The 24,032-nt window shown below is 41.6% G+C and overlaps 1 protein-coding gene across 3 annotated transcripts; it reads right to left on the bottom strand.

Moving 5' to 3' along the window:
• Positions 1-526: 526 nt before the first annotated feature.
• Positions 527-23,810, bottom strand: DIRAS2 (DIRAS family GTPase 2). Of its 3 annotated transcripts, none has more exons than XM_019713883.2 (2): positions 23,664-23,810; positions 527-4,470 (listed from the first exon to the last, which is right to left on the bottom strand). In XM_019713883.2, the coding sequence occupies exon 2, from the start codon at positions 4,432-4,434 to the stop codon at positions 3,835-3,837; it is 600 nt and encodes a 199-aa protein (XP_019569442.1). In that variant the 5' UTR covers positions 4,435-4,470; positions 23,664-23,810; the 3' UTR covers positions 527-3,834. The 3 variants fall into 3 exon arrangements, with proteins under 3 accessions (XP_019569442.1, XP_019569441.1, XP_074186300.1); XM_019713882.2 differs by having other exon boundaries at positions 23,330-23,803; XM_074330199.1 differs by having other exon boundaries at positions 23,648-23,767.
• Between the last annotated feature and the right edge of the window lie 222 nt (positions 23,811-24,032).

Below are 24,032 nucleotides of genomic sequence, written 5' to 3'. Positions count from 1 at the left end.
ATTTTGCTTCCCAGCAACTGTAGCCAGTTTGGCTCAAATAAACTCATAAAAATTTTCTACAGGCTTGGATGTTTATGTCGATATGTCACCAAGTCAGCTTATATTATAATTAGCATTGAGAAGGAGGGGTAAGGACCAAGGTTGTCAAGTAGATACTATGCTCAGAAACGTGCTGGGGATTTTTCTAGGTCAATCGCTCTTAACAGCCTGGCCCTAGGCAGGGAGGCCAGGAAGAGAGGACAGTATTTAAAAAGGAGCTTTTCTTCATTCCTATTTTGAGCCAAGGAGTGCCCTGCCCCTGCTGCTTCCCTCCGCTGGAGCATCACGTCATCACAGTGACAGGGACCCCCTGGGAGAACCTTCTGGGAACACCTCCAGGCAGCTGCTGTTGCCAATCCCAGACCTGCACAGAGCCTCACAGTCTCCTCTCTAGTCCAGAAGCACAGAAAAGCAGCTGCAGGAGAACTAAGTCAAGACCATTACAGACCGCTACACCCTGGAGAGTAAGAAACCACCACCTTCCAGCCAGGGTGTCAGAGCTGAAGATTTATTTTAATGTTTCATTATTTTCAGAACATCATTGGCAACTAGAAACTTGTATGCAAGGATGATTTTTATAACTGTAAATAATAGATAATGGAACTGTAACAATACACCTTAAATATAAATATGCACATTGCTATCCCACATAGAAAAGTCATGCTCTATAAATACTCTGTCCATGTATTGTCTTTGTGGGGTACTGAATTCCAGGATGGAGACTTGAAGATTTCCATGTGTCCTATTGGTTACGGATATTTCCAGAGAGCTTATGTAGGACAACATACAAATTGGGGGGAAAAAGTGATCACAGAGCAACTTTTTAAAATATTTTAATAGTTTTTTTTTGTTCTACAAAGAATGAGCATTTTGAATACTACAAATGGTGAAACAAATATACTAGCTTACAGATATGTACAATGTACTACTTTATACTTCAAAAATGCAGGAAGATAAAATATATAACATATATAGTTTTGATCTGATGAACAATTCAATATTGCTCTTGTGTTGGTCTCACTGTATTGCATGCATGCTCAGGGCACGCCCATGGCTTGTCACTGGATGGAGGAGGGACTGGTGGGGACAGAAGGGAACTCATGGAGCCCCATGCTTATTCCCAGAGTGCCATCTTTAAAGCAATAGTTTGAGTTTTGTAACTTACTGTGCTGGGTTAAAAACTTCTGTGCCCATATGCAATGTAGGACTCGTCCTCAAGAACCCCAATACATATTCAGGATGGGGCCATATCAATGCTAAAATCATCTGATTCGGTGGAACTAACTCCTCAGCCTTGAGTCAATGGGGGAACTCCTGAAAGACTATTTCGAGATAATCTTCAATACCATCAGTTCAGTTCACAAAAAATGACCTTAGAACAAAGACCCATGATTGAGGCATCAATACCCTTCCTGTAAACTCATAGGCAAAATACAGCAGAACATGAGTCCTGAAGGAGATAAGATTTTCAATAATTACAAGTTTCTCATACTAATGAAGCTCTAAACACTTATAAATGTAGACACCGACTTGAGAGGGCAGAAAGCAACTCTGACTTGTATCAGTAGGAATGGGACGGTTGGCAGGGACAGCTCACTCCAGGACCCTCATGGATATTACCATATGTGGCATATATGACATCATACTGTTAGCAAAGCACGCATCCAAGATGCCTAAATCCCATTTTGGTCATGAAGTCCTGTTTCTTCTTCCAGTTAACCCATAGCCAAATTAGAAATTGATAGCATCGCTCTGAGAATAGAAATAGAAAAAAGGTAGAGACAAGTTGAAAGACAAAAGTTCTAGAAAACCCACCAAGTAGATGTCACTGTGAAGGCTGTAGAGGAGCCACTTGGAACAGGATGAACCCACCGGAGGGTACATGCGTTAGGACTTGAGGGGCCTGGCACCCAGGCCACTTGCACACCGTCCCTGCTCAGGTTTTGTTGTAAGAGGCCAAGGTGGTGCAAAGCCCATGGACCAAATGATCCTCAAAGCACCTCCCACACACTACAGTCACCCCACGGGTGACTTATTAGACAAGCAGAGAGGATAAGACAAAACCAAGGAAATTTAACCAGTAAGGGTTCATTTGGAATTTGTTGAGAGCACAGAGCTGCCCAGTGGCTGCTGCCTCAGCCCCGCTCAGGAGGAGTAGGAAAGACACAGCAGGTTGCAGGAGAGAAGACCCGAAGGGGTGTGTGCAGACATCCCACACTTCCTAACTCTACCTGGGCTGGGGCTGCTGCCCCACAGCCACAAGCTCCCTGCACAAGCCCGGGGGGCTGCCAGCACTTAGCTTCCTCGCCTGCCAGGCGGGCAACAGGAAGAACTGCTAGAAGGAAGATTCTGGAATCGGGGCCAGCAAGGTCTGTGCTGACTGGGACAAACAGGAGACGCACAGACTCTGTTAGTGGGAATTTTCGGGAAGCAGAGCCCAACCAGACTCGAGGATGGCAGAACAATTAAGCTGAGTGGGTTCTGCCCTGCCTGTCGCCACCACCACCCCATCTCCACCAGCAGGCAGGAACCAGCAGCGGCTGTCATTTGATCTGAAGGATTGAGGATACACACAAGATCATTAGGACAAAAAGATAATTGTTTCCAGAGTGAACAGTGCATTGAACAGCACTTAGGGGACATTTATAATGGACATTATAACATGCAAGATACTCTACTATTACTTGAACACATATTCCAGGAATATACTGTTACAGATAGGTCATCAAAAACACAGTGAACAACTTCTGTTTCAAAATATTTCATTAAGGTGCAAAGTATGGCATTTACATGTCCGTGTCATTTAGAAAATGGATGTGCTTTTGGTTTTCAGATGGCCTTTGCCGGCTGTTACCCATCTGGATATAGATTGAGTTATTTAAAAGAAGAAAACAATCTTGGAGGAAAACAGCATTGTCTAAAAATAAATACTTTAATTGCTTTTATTTAAAATCTGAGGCCTGGGAGAAGTGATAGCCCTCATGGGTCAAAGGAAGGAAACTGCACATGGAAAACCCTCCAAGTATAACATAGGAGCACTGTCATGGTGGCTTAGTAATGTCACAGTATCCTTCCTCACACACTAAAGAATTTCTGACAGAGCAGCATGCTCTTAGTGAACTCATCCTCATGTGAAAATAAATACTCTAACTGGTTAAACTGATACCTGCGAACTAGATCTAGTGAGGTGAGTAGGACCCCTCAGGGAAGCAAGGCTTACAGGTCAGCTGGGAGCGGACAGTGAACATCCTCTGGGGGAGGCCGTGTTATTTGATTGTAATTCAGTTAAAGAACCATGAAATAGAGCAACTTCGGCCTGGTCTTCTCACCTCCTCCTACCTCTCCCCTCCCCCAAGAATGGCACTGACTTCTGAGCGGAGGGAAACGCCTGGTCTGGGGTGGCACCTGAAGCTCCAGGTTCACATGCTTGGGCATGCATGCGGTGACAGTGACTGCTCTGAGCACACATTGCTTCCGTGGGTACCAGCCCCACCACTTCCTAATGGCACAGAATGCTTTCAGGGACTGCTGATACCTCTCAGCCACCTGTGATCCCGAGCATGTTGGTTTTCATTTTAACCATCTAGCAGATTCCCTGATTCTGGAGAAGGGGGCTTATTGTTGGTGATGTGAAATGTCCTCTTAAGGACAAGAGGGCACATCTCGGTCAAAATGCAATATTTAATATGTGGGCATCTTACATGCTACCCTGACAACACGACGTTGGGTTTCACGAGGAAGGGGGAAGGAGAGGTGACAGGGGACACTCAGCTGCTCCTCCCACAGGAAGGGCATTCACATGACCACACATTTGCCCTTGAGCTTTTCTTTCCTTTTCTGCTGTTTGCTCTTTTTCCCGTCAATCTGTAGGCTCACAGTCCTGCGCTTCTCCAGGTTGAGCAGCTCCTGAAACAGCTCCTTCACGTTGTGGTTGAGCTTGGCCGAGGTCTCCAGGAAGGCGCACTTCCACTTGCGGGCCAAGGCTTCCGCCTCACTGCTCTCCACCTCGCGGTTCGGGCTCTCGTCACACTTGTTCCCCACCAGCATGATGGGGATACTCTCCACGTCCCCTTTGATCTCGCAGATTTGTTCGTAGATGGGTTTGAGCTCCTCCAAAGACTGCCGGCTGGTGATGGAATACACCAGGATGAAGGCGTGCCCCTTGGAGATGGACAGCCGCTGCATGGCAGGGAACTGGTGGCTGCCCGTGGTGTCTGTGATCTGCAGTGTGCAGATGCTCTTGTCACAGCTGATCACCTGCCGATAGGTGTCTTCTACCGTGGGGATGTAGCTCTCCCGGAACGTGCCTTTCACAAACCTCAAGACCAGGGAGCTCTTGCCAACACCACCTGCCCCGAACACAGCCACCCGGTAGTCATTGCTCTGTTCTGGCATGTTGCTTGAGGGCTCCAACTGTCAACCAGAAAGCACCTAGCAAAAGACCCAGATGTTTGAGAGAATTAATAAAACAAATCTTAACCCTCTTTTGATAGCTGAAAAAAAAAATCAAAGTGATAAAGTTTGCTTTTACTCTCCTAACATTCCAATTCCATTTCAAAAATTCTGCCATTTTAAATCCAGTATGTGTACTCTATCCTCACTTTCCAAAGGGGCCGACAATCTGCTCAGTGGACACTGAAGCTAGTCTCTTTCTCCTCATTGGACCATGACTCTGGGCATCTGTGCTCACACAGGCACCATGTGCGCAGGGGAAAGATGCTGAGCCAGCCCAAGGGATCAGAATCAAGGCAAGCCAGTGGAGATGGCAATTAACCGCCCCCAACACACACACACATACACACACACTCACTCACAACAAATCTTTATTGTTTTACCTGAAGTTCTATAAATATCCAATACACTACTGATAATGGTTTTTTTATTTTATTTTTTACAAGTAGGAGGAAGGGGGAAACGGAGGAGGGATATTAATATTTATTCACTGCTTACATTAACTCATGAAATCCTCATTACTGTACAGAATCGGTGTCATCATCCCTTTTGCGCAATGAAGAAATTGGAAACACAGAAGGAACTGAGGAATGCAATGTCCCCAACTTCGCACAGCCAGGGAGGTAAGGCTGAAATACAAACTACAGTACTGCTGTGACCCCACCCCTGCCACAGACCACGGAGGGAGAACGTAGCATGGGCACCACTCAGGCCGTGGGTGGACGTCTCAACTAGCGGCAAGAGTTGACAGTTAACTAAGAAGCATTGAGAACCCTTTCATTCACCAAAATTAAAACAAATGTAAGTGCTTTATTTAAGAATCATAAGGGCCAACCATTACCAAGAAAGTCGTATAAACCACTATTAAGTCATAAAATGGAGTAGAATGGGGTTTATCTTCATCACAAACATCATCCCAAATGATGGGATAAATGTACTTTCCTCATGTATTGATTATCAAATACCTTTCATCTTGTCCCTTCTTTGGTAAGGAAGGTCATATGACACACACACACACACACACAAGTGGAAAATTAAGCAACATCCAAATTTTGTTTTATCTGGTCTGCAAATTACATGGTAATATGAAGCATGAAACCCACTTTCTCCAGGCAACCACTGTACCAACTTTCACTTTTCAAATCTTAGAGTCACTGAGGACCAATAATAGAAGCCATTGCTCCACATAGTCATTTTCGGAAGCTGGAAAAGTTTTTTTAAACATAATTAGAAGTGGAAGGAAATGGGTGTGGGCGGTGAATGTCTGCTGGCAAAGGGAACGTCAGATCAACGCTCAGGATCGCAGCATCCCATCTTCTGATTTCCCTTCTGACTTCACCACGTATATGTGCCTACAAATCTGTTTAAACACTCAGCCATTCTTATGTGTACTTTGGAATCCCAAACCTGCCAAGAAACTGAAGCATCAATGCTCAAAGAGGTATAAGAAAATGTCAGGAAGTTCATTAACAGTGAAAGAGGGCGAGAAAGCCTGCTTAGGAGTTTGATCAGTCTATTATGAGATCATTATGATCAAATCAATAGTAAACCATTGTGATAAATTGTTCTACGTTTTTAAAAATGCAATGATCTATGGAATGTGGTGTGAAATTTCTCTCTGCACCCTCAGAATGAGGCTCTCTTTGTGCTTAGAAGGCAGCGTCCTCACTCAGCCTTGCTTGTATTACGGTTCTTCAGCTCCAGATTGCAGTACAAGCATTTAGCTGGAAGGGAATATGTCTTAACAAGCTCTGTATCCAAAAATCTCTAAAAGAGTTCTTGATCTGCAGCTCACACTCATTCCTTGTTTGGTAAATATGTTCTCAGCCATGCTAAGGTGTCTCCATTATTAAACTGGCAACCAAGATATAGAAAACAAAAACTAAACATAAAAAAGAATTCATAGCTACTATAATCCATTTGCCCAAGAAATATCTATTGAACTTCCTCTAAAGGCCAGACTCTGGGCTCTGGGCCAGCAAACAACTCTACAGAGGGCAGGCCTAAGGCAGGGGTTTTGTTCTTGTGGAACTTGGGATTAAGTGGAGCAGACAGACATCAAAAAGAGAACTTCACAGATATTTAAAAAATTACATCACAGCAGTGTTATGAAAGAGAAGTCTAAAGGAGCCTATTTAACCTGGGATAACAGCAACAACTTCCCTACGGAGGTGGCATGGGAGCAGGAACCTGAAAGATGCACAGGAGTCAGGCAGGTAGAAGAGTGTAAAGTCCACTATGAATTTATGAGAGAGGTCTGGGGCAATAACTCCATACCGATCCTCAACTCTCTAATAGTTTTTCCCCAAACTGCAAACTATATTCTTGGTGGTTACCCAATAAAAACTGACAGCATTAGAAGATGTTCAGTCATAGGAAAGGATACATTGTACGCCATTTGGTAGATGCTGTGGTAAAGTCATAAACAAAAGCAGGAGAAGAAGTGGACGGAGCACCTCATTCTCTCTGGAACCCTCAGGAAAAATTTCACAGACTGGGTGAAGATGGTGAAGCAATAAAAGGCATGTCAACCAGAAGAAAGGACCTCGTGGAGGGGAACAAGAGCAGGAATAGAGCCAATGTTCATGACATGGTAGAATTATCCATGTATAAATAGCACTTTAATAAAGAAAAATCACCCCCGGAGAAGTCATGGAGCAAGAGGGGAGAAGACCAAATGCCCTATCGGATATATACTAATAAGAGAACCTGGCATGTTATTACTTCAACTTTCTGCACTTGAGTTTCCTGAGCTAGAAAATGGAGATAAGAAATAAGACCACATTCTTCAGAGAGCTGCTGTGGGGATTTAGTGAGACAATACAATATCGAGCACTTAGCACAGTTGCCAGTGCAAAGGTCTCTGGCTATTTTCAGTAAGGACCAGACAGAAAAGGGGGTCACAAAGGAGCAGTAAGGATAGTGATGAAAAACTGGAGAGAGGTGACATAATGCCAAGGGAGCAGAAAGTGTCAAGAAGACACTGAGGGGATACAGCTAAATCAGTGCTTAAAGGGAAACTGTAGCTGTAAACACCTACATTAAATGAGAACAAAGATCTCAAATCAGTCACATAATCTTCCACCTTAATAGAGTAAAAGAGCAAACTAAATTCAAAGAAAAAAAAAAAACGAAAGAAAATTAGATTACAGTGAAACTTAATGAAATAATGAATACAAAAACAATAAAATAATGATTAGAAAAATCAATAAAACCAAAAACTGGTTCTTTGAAAATATCAAAAAAATTAACAAACTTTTTGTTAAACTGACCAAAAAATTAAATAAACAAACAAACAAACAAACAAATAAATAAATAAATAAAATTTTAGAAGATTCAAATTACTAAAATCAGGAATGAAAGAGGAGATATCACTACTGAGCTTACAGAAATACAAAGAATTGGAAGGGACTCCTATGACGAAATATATTCCAACAAGTTATATGACTTAGATCAGACAGCTATAAACTACCAAAGCTGACTCAAAATAATAAAAAATAAAAACTATGAATAGACCTATAACAAGATACTAAATTAGTAATCAAAAAACTATCCACAGAAGAAAAAGCCTAGGTCCAATGGTTTCACTGGTAAATTCCAACAAACATATAAAGAAGAATTAATACCAATTCTTCACAAACTCTTCCAAAAAAATGAATAGGAAAGAATGCTTCTCACTCTTTCTGAGTCCAATATTACCAATACCAACACTAGACAAAGACATCACAAGAAAACTACAGACCAATATCTCATAAATATAGATACAAAAATTCTCAGCAAAATACTAGCAAATTAAATTTATCAATATATAAAAAGGATTATACATCAGAAGCAAGTGGGGTATACACTTTGCAGGAATGCAAAGTTGGTTTAACATCCAAAAATTAATGTAACACACCATATAAAAAAACTAAACAAAAACCATAATAATTTTAGTAGATACAAAATTCAGCACTCAATCATGAAAAACAAACAAACAAAAAAACACCTTAAACCAGGAATAAAAGGGAACTTCCTCAGCCAGATAAAGGGCATATAATGAAAAACCCAGAACTAACATAATACTTAATGGTAAAAGACTGAATATTCTTTCCCTATAATCCAGAAAAAAGACAAGAGAATCCACTGTTATAGTTTTTATTCAAAATTTTACTGGAGGTTTAGCCAGGAGAATTAGGAAAGGAAATGAAATAAAAAGCATCTGGCTCTATAAAGGGAAAGGAAGAAATGAAACTATTTTGGTTGCAAATGCTGTGACTTTATATATACAACATCCTAAGGAATTCAATAAAAAACATTAAAACTAATAAACTAGTTCAGGAAAGTTTTGGAATACAACATCCATATAAAAATCAACTGTATTTCTACACATGTCCATTGAACAATCTAAATATAAAATTAAGAAACCAATTCCATTTACAATATCACCAAATAATAAGATAGTTAGGGGCGGCCGGACGGCTCAGTTGGTTAGGCATGAGCTCTGAACAACAGGGTTGCCAGTTCGATTCCCACATGAACCACTAAGCTGTGCCCTCCACAACTAGATTGAAGACAACGAGCTGCCGCTGAGCTTCTGGCAGAGCAGCCAGATGGCTCAGTTGATTAGAGCACAAGCTCTGAACAACAAGGTTGCCGGTTTGATTCCCGCATGGGATGATGAGCTGCACCCCCCTGCAACTAAAGATTGAAAACGGCAACTGGACCTGGAGCTGAGCTGCGCCCTCCACAACTAGATTGAAGGACAACGACTTGGAGCTGATGGGCCCTGGAGAAACACACTGTTCCCCAATATTCCCCAATAAAAAATTAAAAAAAAAAAGATAGGAATAAATTTAACAAAGAAGTACAAAACTTACACTCTGAAAATTATGAAATATTGTTGAAAAAAATTTAAGACCTAAGAAAATGGAAAGACATTTATGTTCATGTGTCAGAAAACTGGCCTTAACGTCATTTCATTCAATGTTCTTTTATTATAACATTGATGACATGTAGGAACTTAACTCTTCTTTATATCAATGATCCTATGGCAAAATTGATTTTGTCACATGTCCTCTGTCTCAGTTCCAAGAACCTACTGATGACATTAAGTGAGAGTTTTCTGTATTCCCCACATCACCTACAGATTCAATGCAATCCATAAAAAAAAAACCCACCTTACTACTTTACAGAAATTGGCAAGCTGAACCCAAAATTTATTTGAAAATTCAAGAGGCCCAAAACAGTCAAAACAACGTTGAATGAAACAAAAAAAAAGTTGGAGGACACATACTTTTTGACTTCAAACTCACTACAAAGCTACAATAATCAGACAATGTGGGACCGGCACAGGACAGACATATAAATGAATGGAAAAATTCAGAATTCAAAAACAAACCATCACATTTACAGTCAATTGATTTTTGACAAGGGTGCCAAGAAAATTCAATGGAGAGAGAGAACAGTCTTCAATAAATGGTTCTGGGACAACTGGATACCCATATGCAAAAGAATGAAGTTGAAACCCTCTCTCACACCATATACAAAAATTAACTCAAAATGGGTCAAAAGCCTAAATGTAAGACTGAAAACTATGAAACTCTTAGAAGAAAATATAAGCATACACTTTTTTCATCTTTGATTTGGCAGTCATTTCTTAAATATGATACCAAAAGCATGAGCAACAAGATTAAAAATAAGTAAGTCTGACTTCATCAAAATTAAAAACTTCTGTGCATCCAAGGGCACTATTAAGAAAGTGAAAAGACAACCCACACAATGGGAGAATATTTTTGCCAATCACATATCTATTTGATAAGGGATTAATTCAAGAATCTATAAAGAACTCCTACAGTTCAACAACAAAAGAAAACAAAATAATTTAAATAATTAAAAATATACATAATTAATAATTTTCAAAAATTTAAATAATTTTAAAAAGGGCAAAGGATTTGAATATACATTTCTCCAAAGTAGCTATACAAATGGCCAACAAGCACATGAAATGATGCTCAACATTACTAGGGAAACGTTGGTAGGTAAATGTAAATGCAAACCACAAGGAAATACCACTTCACACCCATTAGATGGCTACAATAAAAACAAACAAATAAATAAAACCCAGAAAATAATAAGTGTTGGTTGTTAAGGATGTGGAGACACCGGAAACGTTGTGCTTTCCTGGTCTAAAAGTAAAATACAGCTGCTTTGAAAAACATTCTATCTCTTCTTCAGAAGGTTAAACACAGAATCACCATATGACCCAGCAATTTCCCTTCTAAGCATATACCCGAGAAATGAAAACATAGCCATAAAAAATTACATAGGAATGTTCATAGCAACATTATTCATAATAGCCAAAAAGTGGAAACAATCCAAATGTCCACCAACTAATAAATGGATAAGTAAAAGGTGGTATACCCATATGATGAAATATTATTCAGCAATACAAAGATATGAAGTACTGATACATGCTACAGCATGGATAAGCCTTGAAAACATTATGGTGAGTGGAAGATGTCAGTAACAAAAGACCACACATATTGTATGGGTGCATTTATATGAAATGTGCAGAACTGAAAGTCCATAAAGACAGAAAGTATATCTGTAGTTGCCTAGAGATGGGTATTTGGGGGAAATGAGAAGTGACTGATACGGTGCATAGGGTTTCCTTAGGAGTGATGAAAGCATTCTAAAACTGCTTGCGAGACAATGGCACAATCCTGTGGATTTGCTGGAAACTACTGAATTGTATACTTTAATTGGGTGAATTATATTTCATAGAATTACCATATGATCTAACAATCCACTTCTAGGTATATATCCAAAATAATTTAAACAGTATGTAATTGATATATAATTGAAATAATTGAGATATTTGTATACCCGTGTTCATAGCAGCACTATTCACAATAGTCGAAAGGTGGGAGGAACCCAAAGGCCATCACTCTGAATAAACAAAATGTGGTATACACACAATGGAACATTGTTCAGCTGTAACAGGGAAGACAATTCTACGACATGGATGAACCTTGAGGACATTATGCTGAGCAAAACAAGCTGGTCACAAAAGGACAAACATAGTATGACTCCACTTATATAGGGTATGTACTTAAAATCATAGAGACAGAAAGCAGAATGGTGGTTGCCGGGGAATGGGGAGAGGGAATGGGGAGTTAGTGTTTAATGGGAACAGTTTCCGTTTTGCAAGGTGCCCTGGAGATGGAGGGTGGAGATGGTTGCCCAATGTGTTGGATACAACTCATCTGTACACTTAAAAAATGGTTAGAAGGGTACTTTCAAGTTTTGTATATTTTACCACAGTAAAAATATATGACTGTAAGTGAAAACATTTGAGCAACAGCAAAACCATGAATCAAAGATCACACTCATAATGTGAGCACAGTGAGCAGCACGGGCAGAGCAGGTGGCCCCTGTTGTCTGTCACCCACATTATATAGCAAAAGCAGTAAGGGTGTAATCTGATCTGACAAGGCCCAAAGTATCCGATTTCCTGAGACGGCCAATTAAAATGTGCATCTACCTCCTGGCCCTAATTTTACGTTGTATTATGGTAATGTGAAGCTTCACTAGTAGCCATAGCGTTTAAACCGAAATCCGCAGACTGAGCTGTCCAGTATGTTAGCCACTTGCCATCTGAAATGCAGCCAGACTGAATTAAGATGTCCTGTGCTGGATTTGAACACTTAGTATATGAAAGAATGTTAACTATCTCATTCATAATTTTGATATTGATTACAAGTTCAAAATATAATATTTCATATACATTGGATAAAATATTTAAATTAACGTCACCTGTGTCTTTTCACTTTTTTAAATGCACTTACTAGAAAATGCAAAATTACGTATGTGGCTGACATTGTATACAGAGTTGTCTGCATTGTTCTAGAATATGAAAACAAACCTCCATTTTTTAGCAAAGTTTAATAATACATCAGACTTGATCCAATATGTTACAAAATTTAACTAAACTTGATTTCTTTAATGCTCAGAATCCTCTTCTTATTAGTAGTGAAAGGCAAAAAGCCATTCCACAAGCCATTGGAAAAAAGACTTATTTTTCTGCTGTGGTAAAATATGTAAAATAATATACCAAAATGTGTAGTGACAAACTAAAATACACTCCTTTCTCAGAACCCCATACGAAGATAAATAGAAAATAATGCTGAAGGTGTGAATAAACCATATTACATAGGTTTCACAGGGGGAGAGATTGGCTAAAGAGTTGAGCAAAAGCACATATGTGTCACACAACTTCAGCACCTCTATTACTTGCTGGAATGATTCTCTTTCAATAATAAGATGCTTTGGCATACAGGCTCTTCTTTTGGTATTTATTTATTTGTGTTTTCTCCTTCTGCTCCCCTGGAATATCAATGTGCTGAAGGCAGGGACCCTGTGGGATTCATCCACCAGCTCAGCAAGGCAGCCAACCCAACGCCCACACAGCAGAAATACTGAACACACAAGGACTGATTATCTCTGCTGCCATAACACATTTTTGTGAGCCAACCAAGGAAAATTGTACCAGGGAAGATAAATGAACTCATTAAAGAAACAAAATGAAAATTTGAAAACTCTACAAAAATCTACATAACCACTCATAGGTTGGCAAGGTCAACTGAAATAAAAAATTATGAAAGGATATGTGGTAACTAACACTGCAGAGACAGAATCAGAGGTGCAAAAATTTATTGCATCATTCATGTTGTTACAGCAAAGAAGTTGAAGCCAAAAGTAGGCAGGAACTACCGGATACCATGCATTTGGATATTGTATTTATTTTTTAATGCATAAAAAAGACCTTTAAGATATAGTAGATTCCATACTTTATATGGAAATGAGGAGCAACCACAAAAATATTTTCTACCACATGCTGGTTGACTAGTTATTTACAGCAAAGAAAATATAAGTGTGGTAGAACTAAAGGGTTTAAGTCATATGTTTTTCTTTTATATAAAGAGCAATTGTTCTAAATTCATTACTATTTTCTGTGTGCCAAGTGGCTTTAGTAGTGTGCCATACAGCAGGTATTTCTCAAAAATAAGCATACATCCTCCATCCCTGTAATATAAGGGTGACAGTTAAATATGAGCAGAGGACACAGTACCTGCTTTGGAAACACAACTGTCCTATGGAGAGAGCGTTTTGAAAAAAGATGTATACAAATGCTTCCACCAATACATGATTTTGCCAAAAGCAATACAAATGTGTCCCTAAAAAGCTTTCTTATCTGCACAATTAAAAATCTGCAAATCAATTTTTAAAGTGATTTTAAAGGTCTGCCAAATGAAGGATTTCCGTGTGTGGGGGTGCTTTTGACAAAAGCAGATCAATGCAATATCTCTCAGTTATGTTTAGAGAATGTGTCATGGACATAGAGGTGATAGGAGGCCAGAGAAGGGCTTCCTGGAACATTGCCATTTGAACAAAGATGTGAGACAGGTGACTTGTGAACTCTGGATACATAGGGGAAGAACTCCAGGCAGAGAGAAGGGCGGGTGCAAACAGATGCTAGCGTGACATGTTCTAGGAATATGGAAGATTCCAGAATGCAGGCAGGAAGAAAAGTAGACGAGGCCAGCAAAGGAATGGGCAGGGAACAGGCGAGTGGTGTAGAGGCAGCTTCTACTGTGAGAAGAATGAGAGATTACGAGGGTTTAAGCAGCGATGTGACAGATCTGAGCGCGGCTGTGCTGGGACTTCCCGAGGACTCTGATGGGCAGGAGTGGAAGCAGGAGACCACTCAGGAGGATGAGGATGGTGGCAGGAGAGATGTGTCAGTGCCATTGCTCCTAATTAGCTCACCAGTAGACATCCCCACACCTCCCTCCTGGTTATGCTTCCCTTCTACTAAACTGACCCTCTCAGTGGTGTCATCTGGTTCCACAACTTTGGATGTCATACACATGCCAACACCTCCCAATGCATACCCATCGCCAGATGCCATTTCTAAACAGCAGACTCATGGCCCGCTCTCTCCTGGACATTGCCACTCACATGCCTTGGAGACAACACAACGACCACACGAGCAAAAGTGAACTCCCCAAGTGACCCTAAACTGTTCCCCTCCTTCATTTCAGTCCATGGCAACATTTTCCTTCCAGGTGTCTAAGCCTCAGAACCCTCCTGAACCCCTCTTGTTGTCTTGCACCTTACATCCAACCCATCAGCAAAGCGTATCAGGGATATCTTCAGAACACATCCAGACCTAACTGTGAATCAACTCCCCCACTGTTCCCAAACGTGTTCTCCAAACAACTGTCACCTGTTATCTGGATCCCTGCAGCAGCCTAACTGGTCAGTTTGCTTCAGGCTTTGAGCAACTCTAATGAACTCCCACCCAGGCACCAGATAACATCACTCATGTGCTCAAAACCCTTCATCTCCCTGAGAGTAACCGCTAAAGGGCTCTGCCCCCATCTGCACCTGCACCCCTACTTCCTACTGTTTACCCCCTCACTCACTACATTCCAGCCACATTTGTCTCCTCAGTGTCACTTGGACACATCTAGCATGCTCTCCCGCCCCGGGGCCTTTGCATTGGCTGTTCCCTCTACCTGTACCATTCTTCCTCCCACCTTCCACAGGCCTATGTTCAAATATCACCTTGTCAATGAGAATTCCCCTGACCACCCCATCTGAATTTATAATCCCAACCTCAAACCTGACAATCTGTAACTTCTTCCTGCTTTATGTTTTTCCATAGCACAAATCCCTTTCTGACATACTATGTAATTTACTTTAAAATTTGTGTTTAATTCCACTATTACAAGCTCTATTAGGGCTTTTTATCTGCTTCGTTTACTGGTGTCTCCCCAGTGCTTGAACTCTGCCTAGCCCCTAGGAAGTGCGCAATAAGAATCTTCTCAGTGCGCGATGAATCTGTATCTTACTTATGATGAACAGACTGGGAAGGCCAGACTAAGGGACTTGTGTGAGAGACCTTGTGTGTCATCTCCACTTGGCCGTGTACCTGTGGTCCTCCTGTACACGTTGGTGGGCTGAGTGGAACCTCAGACATAGCTTCCAGGGTGCAGCAATAAGTATCAGTGTGGATTGTGCCACTATTTCAATGACAAGGCAGTGCTGTGGCTGCTACTGATGTCCCGTCCATAGCGCGCTGCTTTGGGTGAGTATTAACAAAGCTAGAGCAAGACCACATGTAGGCCTGTGGAGGGAGAGCCCACTAAGTATCAGAAGCAAGGTGGCATGACCACCACAGTCAGCAAGGGAAAAAGCAATGAGGTGAGGCTGGAAAGGGGGTCATGGCCAGGACCACAGGGCTCTCAGAGGGCAACGTGCAGCCATTGGAGGGGTCTGACTTCAATGTGGAAAGTGGATAAGAATTCTATCATAACAAATTGAGCCCAAAATGGGCAGCTTAGACTAAAAGGATAGCAAGGACAGTGGAAAATCAATTGGTGATGGTCGGTAGGGGAAGGAGTTAAGATGTGGAGAGAGAGTCAAGTATCAGAGAAAATTCTAAAGGTTTCCAACTGGTAGAACTGGAGAAAAGACAAGAAATCATTTACTAAGAGAAGGTCGGACAAAGGTCAGGCTTTCAGGGGAAATCACAAGGTTGGTTTTCAGCACCAAGTTCCGAGTGTCTCTGGAACAGTCAAGGACTCACACCCGGTGCGCAGGCGGGTATGCTGCGTCCAGGGCCAGCCGATGCACCTGGGGTCAGAATGCACGGGTGGGAGTCATCAGAGTCGAGGGGGGTGGAAGCTGAATGTCTGGATGAGGCGGCTTGTGAGAACAGAACGTAGAGGACTTGGCCATGGCCTCAGGACACTCCAGATGTTAATGTTTGGAAAGGCAGTAGATCTGCACAGAATTGAAGGATGCTAGGGTAGAAGCCCTTAGGGTAGCAGCCACTGCACTGAAGGGCTCTGTCACAAAAACCAAAGAAAGTGAGGACTTCAAACAGCAGAGAGGGCTCACCCAGGGCACTGGTGCCAGGGAGTGAAGTAGGTACAGTGAGAACTGGAAAGTACCCTCCGTTGGGAAGTAGTGGAAGCCGCCAGCAAGAGAACCTAGCCAGAGACATTTTGATGGCACCATGGGTGGAGGCTAGATTGCATAAGCTGAGGAGTCAGCATGAGATGCATAAATTGATGCAGGCAGCTTAGAAATAGTTTCTGAGACTTTGGTTGTGGATTGCAGGAAAGGTTATGAATCAGTGTCTGAGTGGTACCCAGTTTTGATTTTTTAAAAAAGGTTCTTTTTCATTTTAAAATACAGAGACATGAACATATATAAACATGTTAATGGGAAGATAACAACTGAATTTAAAATGTAAGTTCTGGGAGCACTTCACTAAGAAGTTGAGCAAGTATGCCACAATGCCATGATGCTGTGTCAGAGAGGGGATGCTCCACTGTCCCTTTGGGAGTGCGGGACTTTGCGGTGCCAACGAGACCCTTTGTGCCTTTGATGGGGAGTTGGAGCTTAAGAGGAATGGAGGAAGAAGATTCAGATGGATGGCATCTGAACATAGGTCAAGGAGGAAGACAACCAGGGTCCTACGCCCTTGACTAGCAAAGAACATCCAGGAGGTCAGCAGCGGATGGAGTGAGGACAGGAGAGGTAATACGGGCAGGAGCTGTGAACAGTAATCAATGAATATTTATTTGTGTCTGCTCTACGGTCACCAGGCAGGTCAGTAAAACATGCTATAAAAGGCACTAGCTATTGATGTGTCTAGAATCCGATGGCAGATACATCAGACAGACCTTAGTATCACCCATCTTCAGTAGGCTTCCCGGCAAGGCCAGGGTCCCCAGACTCATTACATAGGTAGGTAGCTCAAGACAAGAATGACGAAAACATCAAGCAGGGAATAGTCTTACATCCTTAAGACTGTATGAATTCAGTTACAGAGTCAGGACTGCCTGTGGGGAGATGAGCTCAGTCAAGGAACAGGGGAAAGTGCTGGTGAAAGAAGGAACAGGCATTAAACCAGACACGAAACAGGCAGTCCTGTAGGGCTGACTCAGAGAGGAAGATGTAAGGGGAAAAATCAATATTTTATGATTAATTGGAGAGTGTGTGTACCGGGTAAATTAGAAAAGGCTAGTGCTGAAAGCCAGCATTCCATCCAGAACCAAAGCGCAACTATGAGACAGCAGGCTTTGTGCCAGGCTGCAAAGCGGAAGAAGAAATCTGAGACAGTGAGAGAGAGGAATGTGAGACTCTGATCAGATAGCAACCACAAAAACAGCCCAGCAATCCTGACCATCCAACAAGTATTGAGAGGTTCTATACAAGCTGGACCTTCAAAACACCTTTGATTTAGGTAGAAGTAGCCCCATTTTACAGATAAAGGAACTGACATGAGAACACATGTTGCTCAGCTAGAAGGGTCAGATCTGCATTTCAACCCAGGTTTAGCAAACCCAGTAATACATTCAAGCCAATGCAAATTAGTAACAACTGAACGAGGAAGACGCTCTGGATTCTAAAACGTTGAGGATGTTTTTACACTAACATGTAATATTGCCAAGCAACTTTCAGAGCAGTCTCATATTTATTTAAAAACTGTAATAATGATGTAAGGCAACTAATAATGGATAACTGTGTATGTTTTCTGACTCATCAAAAAAGTTAAAGATGCTTTATAAAAGGTGCACATCAAAAGCTGAACTCTGAGCAACCATTCCAAGTGGTTAACATAGCAAACATCTGTAGGAAAACCTAGGTTATACTTACTTCATGGAATATTTAAACAAGCACTTTAACGCAGCCCTAATGCTAGGGGCAAAAGTGTCCCGATGAGGCTGAACAAAAAAGGCCCAGGACACAGGAGACAGGAATCGGTAGAAACTGAGATTTTGCTGGTCTTTGCAGATCTTAAAAGACAGTGAGAGGATATGAAAACGTTTAGGATTCACATACCATTCAATGCTGAGTTAAAATAAAGATTCTCAGTTCCTAATGAGCACAAACTCCTAGTCAGTACAGTTCCTACTTAGTACAAGCCCTACAATCAAGGTCTAGGTTGCACTGGCTGTGTCAGGGCTTTAGGACAAGATTCAAGGCCCCAAACGTGGCCTGTGTTTCCGTAATGGAAGTGGGACAACATTAATGGAATTTGGATTTGTCCTAAAAGATACAGATGGATAATCTTGTGAAAGACAATTCTCAGAATGTCCATGTAAGAATGAAAATAGTATAAAACAATTACCAGTGCAAAAATCAACAATATTGCCTATACCTTTCCAATTTATTAAGTTGACTGAGCTCATTTTTTTTTCACATAAACTCACAGCAGCAGCTAGCTCAACATGATTTGTTTCAATTATCAAAAATAGTCAAGGGCACAAATCAGATGGGAAAGGAGGGTTGGTAGTGAAACATTTAGCATGTGAGTTACCAGTTGAGTGGTATTAGGTGTCAACCAAATGTTACCTAGTTGACAGGGATAGATCTCCATTGATAGCTAATTAGTGAGAGACAGGAAGACACACGGGAGCGTGGTATCAGTGTTTCACGCAGATCTGTCCATATTACTCCATACAGAGCCATACTCTTGCATAAACCTTACCAACACAGTACGTCAGTTTTACATTTTGTGCTTCCCTCCCATTCATTCTGTGGTCAAGAACCCAGTAACGTCCAAAGAGGCTCCAAAGAGAAGCACAATTCTTCTTTGGCGGGACCTATTCCACACACATCTTTCTTTAAATCTCAGGGACTATTTCATAGGCAAGGAGGCAAGGAGATAACCCAATGACCTCATGAGTGTATGTGCAGTTGGAGGTGGGTGGGCTTAGCTGGGTGGTAGAGTCGGGAAGGTGAGTCCAAGTTTGTACAAAAGGGTAAATGCCACTGAGCTGGATTTTTAATGGGACAGAGGACTGAGAGAACTGGTTTGCTCTGGATACTGATCATTGTTCCTTTGCTCAGTATCATCTGAAGACAAACTACAACATCAAAAGTCACAGATGTGCTCCAATCGAGCAATTGGAGCGAAAAGATGAAATAGGAAGGAAAGCTTCCCCTCCATGGGCTCCTCTATCTGAGCTCTGGTGAATAGCTGGACCCTGGTTTAAGAAGGTAAGGGAGGAAATGAGAAAGGGGAGGGAAGGAGGGAGTTTACTGTGGGAAGGCCTAATGGAAAGGTCCTGTGTTTTCTTATTTTCTCAGGAAAACAATCAGTTTCCAAACATTAACCAGCTTTAGAAAAATACTGCACAAACTCTTTTCATACAAAGTACTATTCTCTTCAAATCCCCTGTCATGACTTCCAGGACAGAGGGCTAAGTGATGGAAACAGTACTAGCCCTTTCAGCACTCATGGAGGCTATCGAAGGACTGGGTGAAGAAATTCACATCTTTCCATTAAGGTCATTCATTTCTTGTTTTAAGGAATCAGTATTCACAGATCAATCAATTACAAAGCCTTACCTTTCACCAAATTGTATTTAATGCTATGAAAATCATAGATACAAACATCAAAAATACAAAAATACACATAACAGTGAAGGACAATACTAAAAGATCTGCAAAGCATATTCAATCACACAGTGAACACGCCAGCTCGCTAGTTATTGATTGTTTATTGATTTTCACAATGGGTTTGCTGTGACATCCCCAGTAAATGAATGTAGACATGAAAATCGAATGATCTCTAGTGGGATAAGGGGTCTCAGTTGCGGCAGTCTGTAATCAGAGACTGGACTGAAACAAACTAGTATGGGTACAAAATGGCAATGCCCACCACTAGGTCAGCTCCCTCTGTTTCTGCTACTGTAGAACTCGAGGTTGCATGGGGGTTGAATCCACAAGTCTATTCACTGGTTATTTTTTATAGAATCAGGGGATGTATTTAACCCAATCCTCTTACTCTACTGATAAAGAAGTAAATTAATAGGTACAAGATTACATAACTGGAGAGGTCTTATAGCAATTTGAGATACTTTGTATATTTATTTTTGATAGTGTTTAATTAAACCAATTAAACACTAATTGGCTCCTAACAGTTCAGCTTTTAAATTGCTTTGTCAAAGGGGTAACAATCTATAGCTATGCTGACCAATCCACCAGCCACTGGCCACGTGGGCTACTGAGCTCTTAAAACATAGCTAATCCAAATTGAGATAGTCTGTAAGTGTAATACGTAGCATAAAAAATTGTACAATATCTTACTAGTATTTTGTATTCATTACATCTTTAAATGGTTATTTTTGATATATTGGGTTAAATAAAACATTAAAATTACTTGTTTATTTTTACTTTTCTAATGTGACTATGAGGACATTTTAAATTATGCATGTTGCTCACACATTTTATTCCTATTGGACAGTACTGATTTATGGGAAAACACTTAACTGCACTAAGGAGAGAGCTACAAGGAATCTTTCTTTCCTGAATTTGCCAGTGGCAAGAGCAAAGGAGAGGAGAATGAGAGGGCATTTGTTCTGAGTCCTTAATGGATCAAGGAAGAGAGAATTGCAAGCCACACGATACAATAAAATTCAAACATTACTTGAAATCAAATAATTTTAAGTCAATCCTTACATGTATGCATGTGTAAATTTACCTTGTTAAGGAACATTAGCAATTGTGACATGACAACCATCATCTTCCCTTTTAAGTAAAAGCAGCTATTTTCCAAGAAAAATCATAACTAAAAACAATGAATGTTCTAGAAATCAGTTCTGCCTTTAAAGAGACATCTGTTCATTGTAAATACCCAAACCAGATAGATAGATAGATAGATAGATAGATAGATAGATAGACAGACAGACAGACAGATGCAAGATCCAGTCCATCACATAAGTGAGAATGGGACACAGTGGTTATCTGAGTTGAAAGTTACAGGTCAGTACCAAGCCCGTTTTAACTTAAAACAGCTAGCTAGCAAGCCACTATCTCACCCCAGACAACCAAATGCTCCTCTTTGTAACAAAGAAATTCTTTATAGTACAAAAATTTACTTCATTTATTTACTTTGGGAAAAATGATAATTTTTGTCTAAATCAATAGGTTAATTTCCAATATGCAAACATATCAACTATGGCCACAAAAATTAGAAGAATGAACAATATGTTTTATTATCACAGATGTACTCTCATTTTGATAAAAGAACCCCCATTATTTTTCAAAGGTTTTCATTTTTCAGTAATATATACAGGTATTAGAGCAGAGACAGTATCCACCCCGGAAACCATACATTTCTAGTGGGTGAAGTCATGTGTGGTGTACAGACTATGCACAACACGAAATTAATAAGAAGTATGATGTTCCCATGGAGAAGCGGCATCGCAGAGTGCCGAGAGAGCTAGACTGCTAGACACAAGCGGAAAGGAATCTCACAACTTGGAATTCAGTTCAGGTGTTTTCTGCATCTCTTCTTAGGAACGACTCTATCAAAGCTCCAACAAGCAAAGATTCTGGAGGCTTCTACAATAACCATGCACATAAATTGTCATCTGAACAGATAACTGAGTACTAGACAGCACTGCTGTGCCCTGCTATGCCCTGCTACAGACGGCGATCACTTCTTTCTCTGTGTTCACCGGGACCATCATGCCTATTCCCAAATTAAATGGTGTGTTAAAAGGGATGAAAATGTTTCCTGCTTTCTATCTTCTATTTCTGTAAGATGCACTGTGGGTCTTCCTGTGCCTCAGCCCACACAACCTCCAGCATTTCCACATAGAATTGCTGGCAATTTGCAATTTCAAGCAACAACCAAAGGAAAAAATAGTAATCCCCCACAAATTTGTTAAATTTATTCTCATTTTATTCTCCCCCTTTCTCTCCTTCCCACTCCCTCTCTTCAAATGCTACTGGAAAGGAAGCGCATTTGGACTGATCTGAAAGGTAAAATGCTCCAGTCTTTCATTGTTTCCTAGAAAATCTTCCTAAAAGAGAATATTTTAAAAGTTTTATAGTTCAAAGCAGAAAAGACATCATGTGCTAACATCAGCTTCTCATATGGAAGAGGGTCATTCAAAAGATAACAGGGGCAAACATAAAGAATAAATTCCCAAAGAAGGCAAGCTGTGTGACTGCACAGCGGAGAGAAACGGAATCCCACCTGGAGGTTGTATGTCATCCTTCAATGGACGGAACCCAGGATTCACAGAGCCTCCCATTTTAAATCTCCCAAACCCCACAGAAGTGAATTGGAGTTTTAAAGGGGAAAGACAGCATTTCTCAAGGGAGGACTCCGGCAGGTCCCCGCGCGGCAAGAAGCCAGCCTGGGCGCCTTGAGCAGGCATTGTCATCTTATGAGAACCACAGCCTACCAGCTAAAGATGGGATGCGGTGCCTTTCCTGTATTCTGCTCTTACAAGGAAACAGGAAGGAACCCATGGAGGTACCATGAAACGCATTCTTTAAAAAGGCAATTAAAATATTTAGCCAAGTCTCAGCCAAGCCCACGAAAGGAAGGCTGCTGTCAAGCAGGAAAACACGCTGAACAAAACGGCAGCCTCTAATGTGCTTTGCATTTTTCTCACTTTGGACCACATCTTTTTAGGACTTTGATAAATCCATTAAATCATCTTGCATTTTAATAGAAACACCTGCACCACAGAATTTTCTAAAACACTAACTTCTGTTTTGGAAGGAAGCCCAAATAATGTCTAAGATACAGATCTTTTTTAAAAAAATTGTTTTCCACGAGGGTATCAAGATGCTCACCCTCCCTGATACAGAAATGCTCCTATTTTTCCCCTCGCTAACTCCAGTATGTTTATTGCTTACTCGCCCTCCCAGATAGCGGCGGTCCCTTTACAGGGGTTCGCAACCGAGAATGCCAAAGCCATCTGTGCCCAATGCGGACGCAGCCAAGCCACAGCAAAGGAGCGAAATCTGTTACCTGAGGAAGAACACAAGTGCTCAGAGCTTCTTCCCAGCTCGCCTCGCGTAGGACAGGGCAGCGCAGCCTGTGAGGATGCGGGCTCCTCCCGGAGGCAGGCGGGGCTCGCGCTCCTTCCCGCCGCCGTGACGACGCTGTCAGCTGCTCGCCCGCCCGCGCCTGCTCGCCAGCCCGTGCGTCCCGCGCCCTCTCTAGAGCCCTGCGCCCCCGGTACACTTTGCGCCAGGGTGCGCCTGGCATCCCCGGAGCCCGCGTGCACCCCGCGCCGCCCGCGCACCTGCGACCCCGAGCGCCCCACACCCCCTGGCCCCCGCACACCTGCGACCCCGCGCACCTGCGCCGCCCTGCTGTTGCGGGCCTGGCGTGGTCACAGCTGCCCCGCACTCCTCAGCCTTCCTCCTCCTCCTCCCTCATTAATCTCTGACTTTGGATCTGTGCCAAATGCCTGCTGCAGCGGCGGCTGCTCCAGCCTAAATGGCGCCGGCTTGCCTCCAAAGAGCTTTTAGGTGCCACCTACTGCATGCTTCTGGAATAGGTGGACAGGATTGGAATTGTCTGAGATTTCAATGAATTAAAATAATTTCATTGAAAACGCTCCAGATTTTTTTGTTTGTTTTAGATCATTCACATTACCAGCTATAATTATTACTTACTCCAGAAGCTTTTTTTTCTTTTTCAGTGTCCAGATACTGAATTAAAAACC

This window comes from Rhinolophus sinicus, linkage group LG04 (assembly GCF_036562045.2).
Source record: "Rhinolophus sinicus isolate RSC01 linkage group LG04, ASM3656204v1, whole genome shotgun sequence".
Classification (NCBI taxonomy): domain Eukaryota; kingdom Metazoa; phylum Chordata; class Mammalia; order Chiroptera; family Rhinolophidae; genus Rhinolophus; species Rhinolophus sinicus.
The sequence above is the reverse complement of the archived record's forward strand: the minus strand, read 5'-3'. Positions and strand labels throughout refer to the sequence as shown.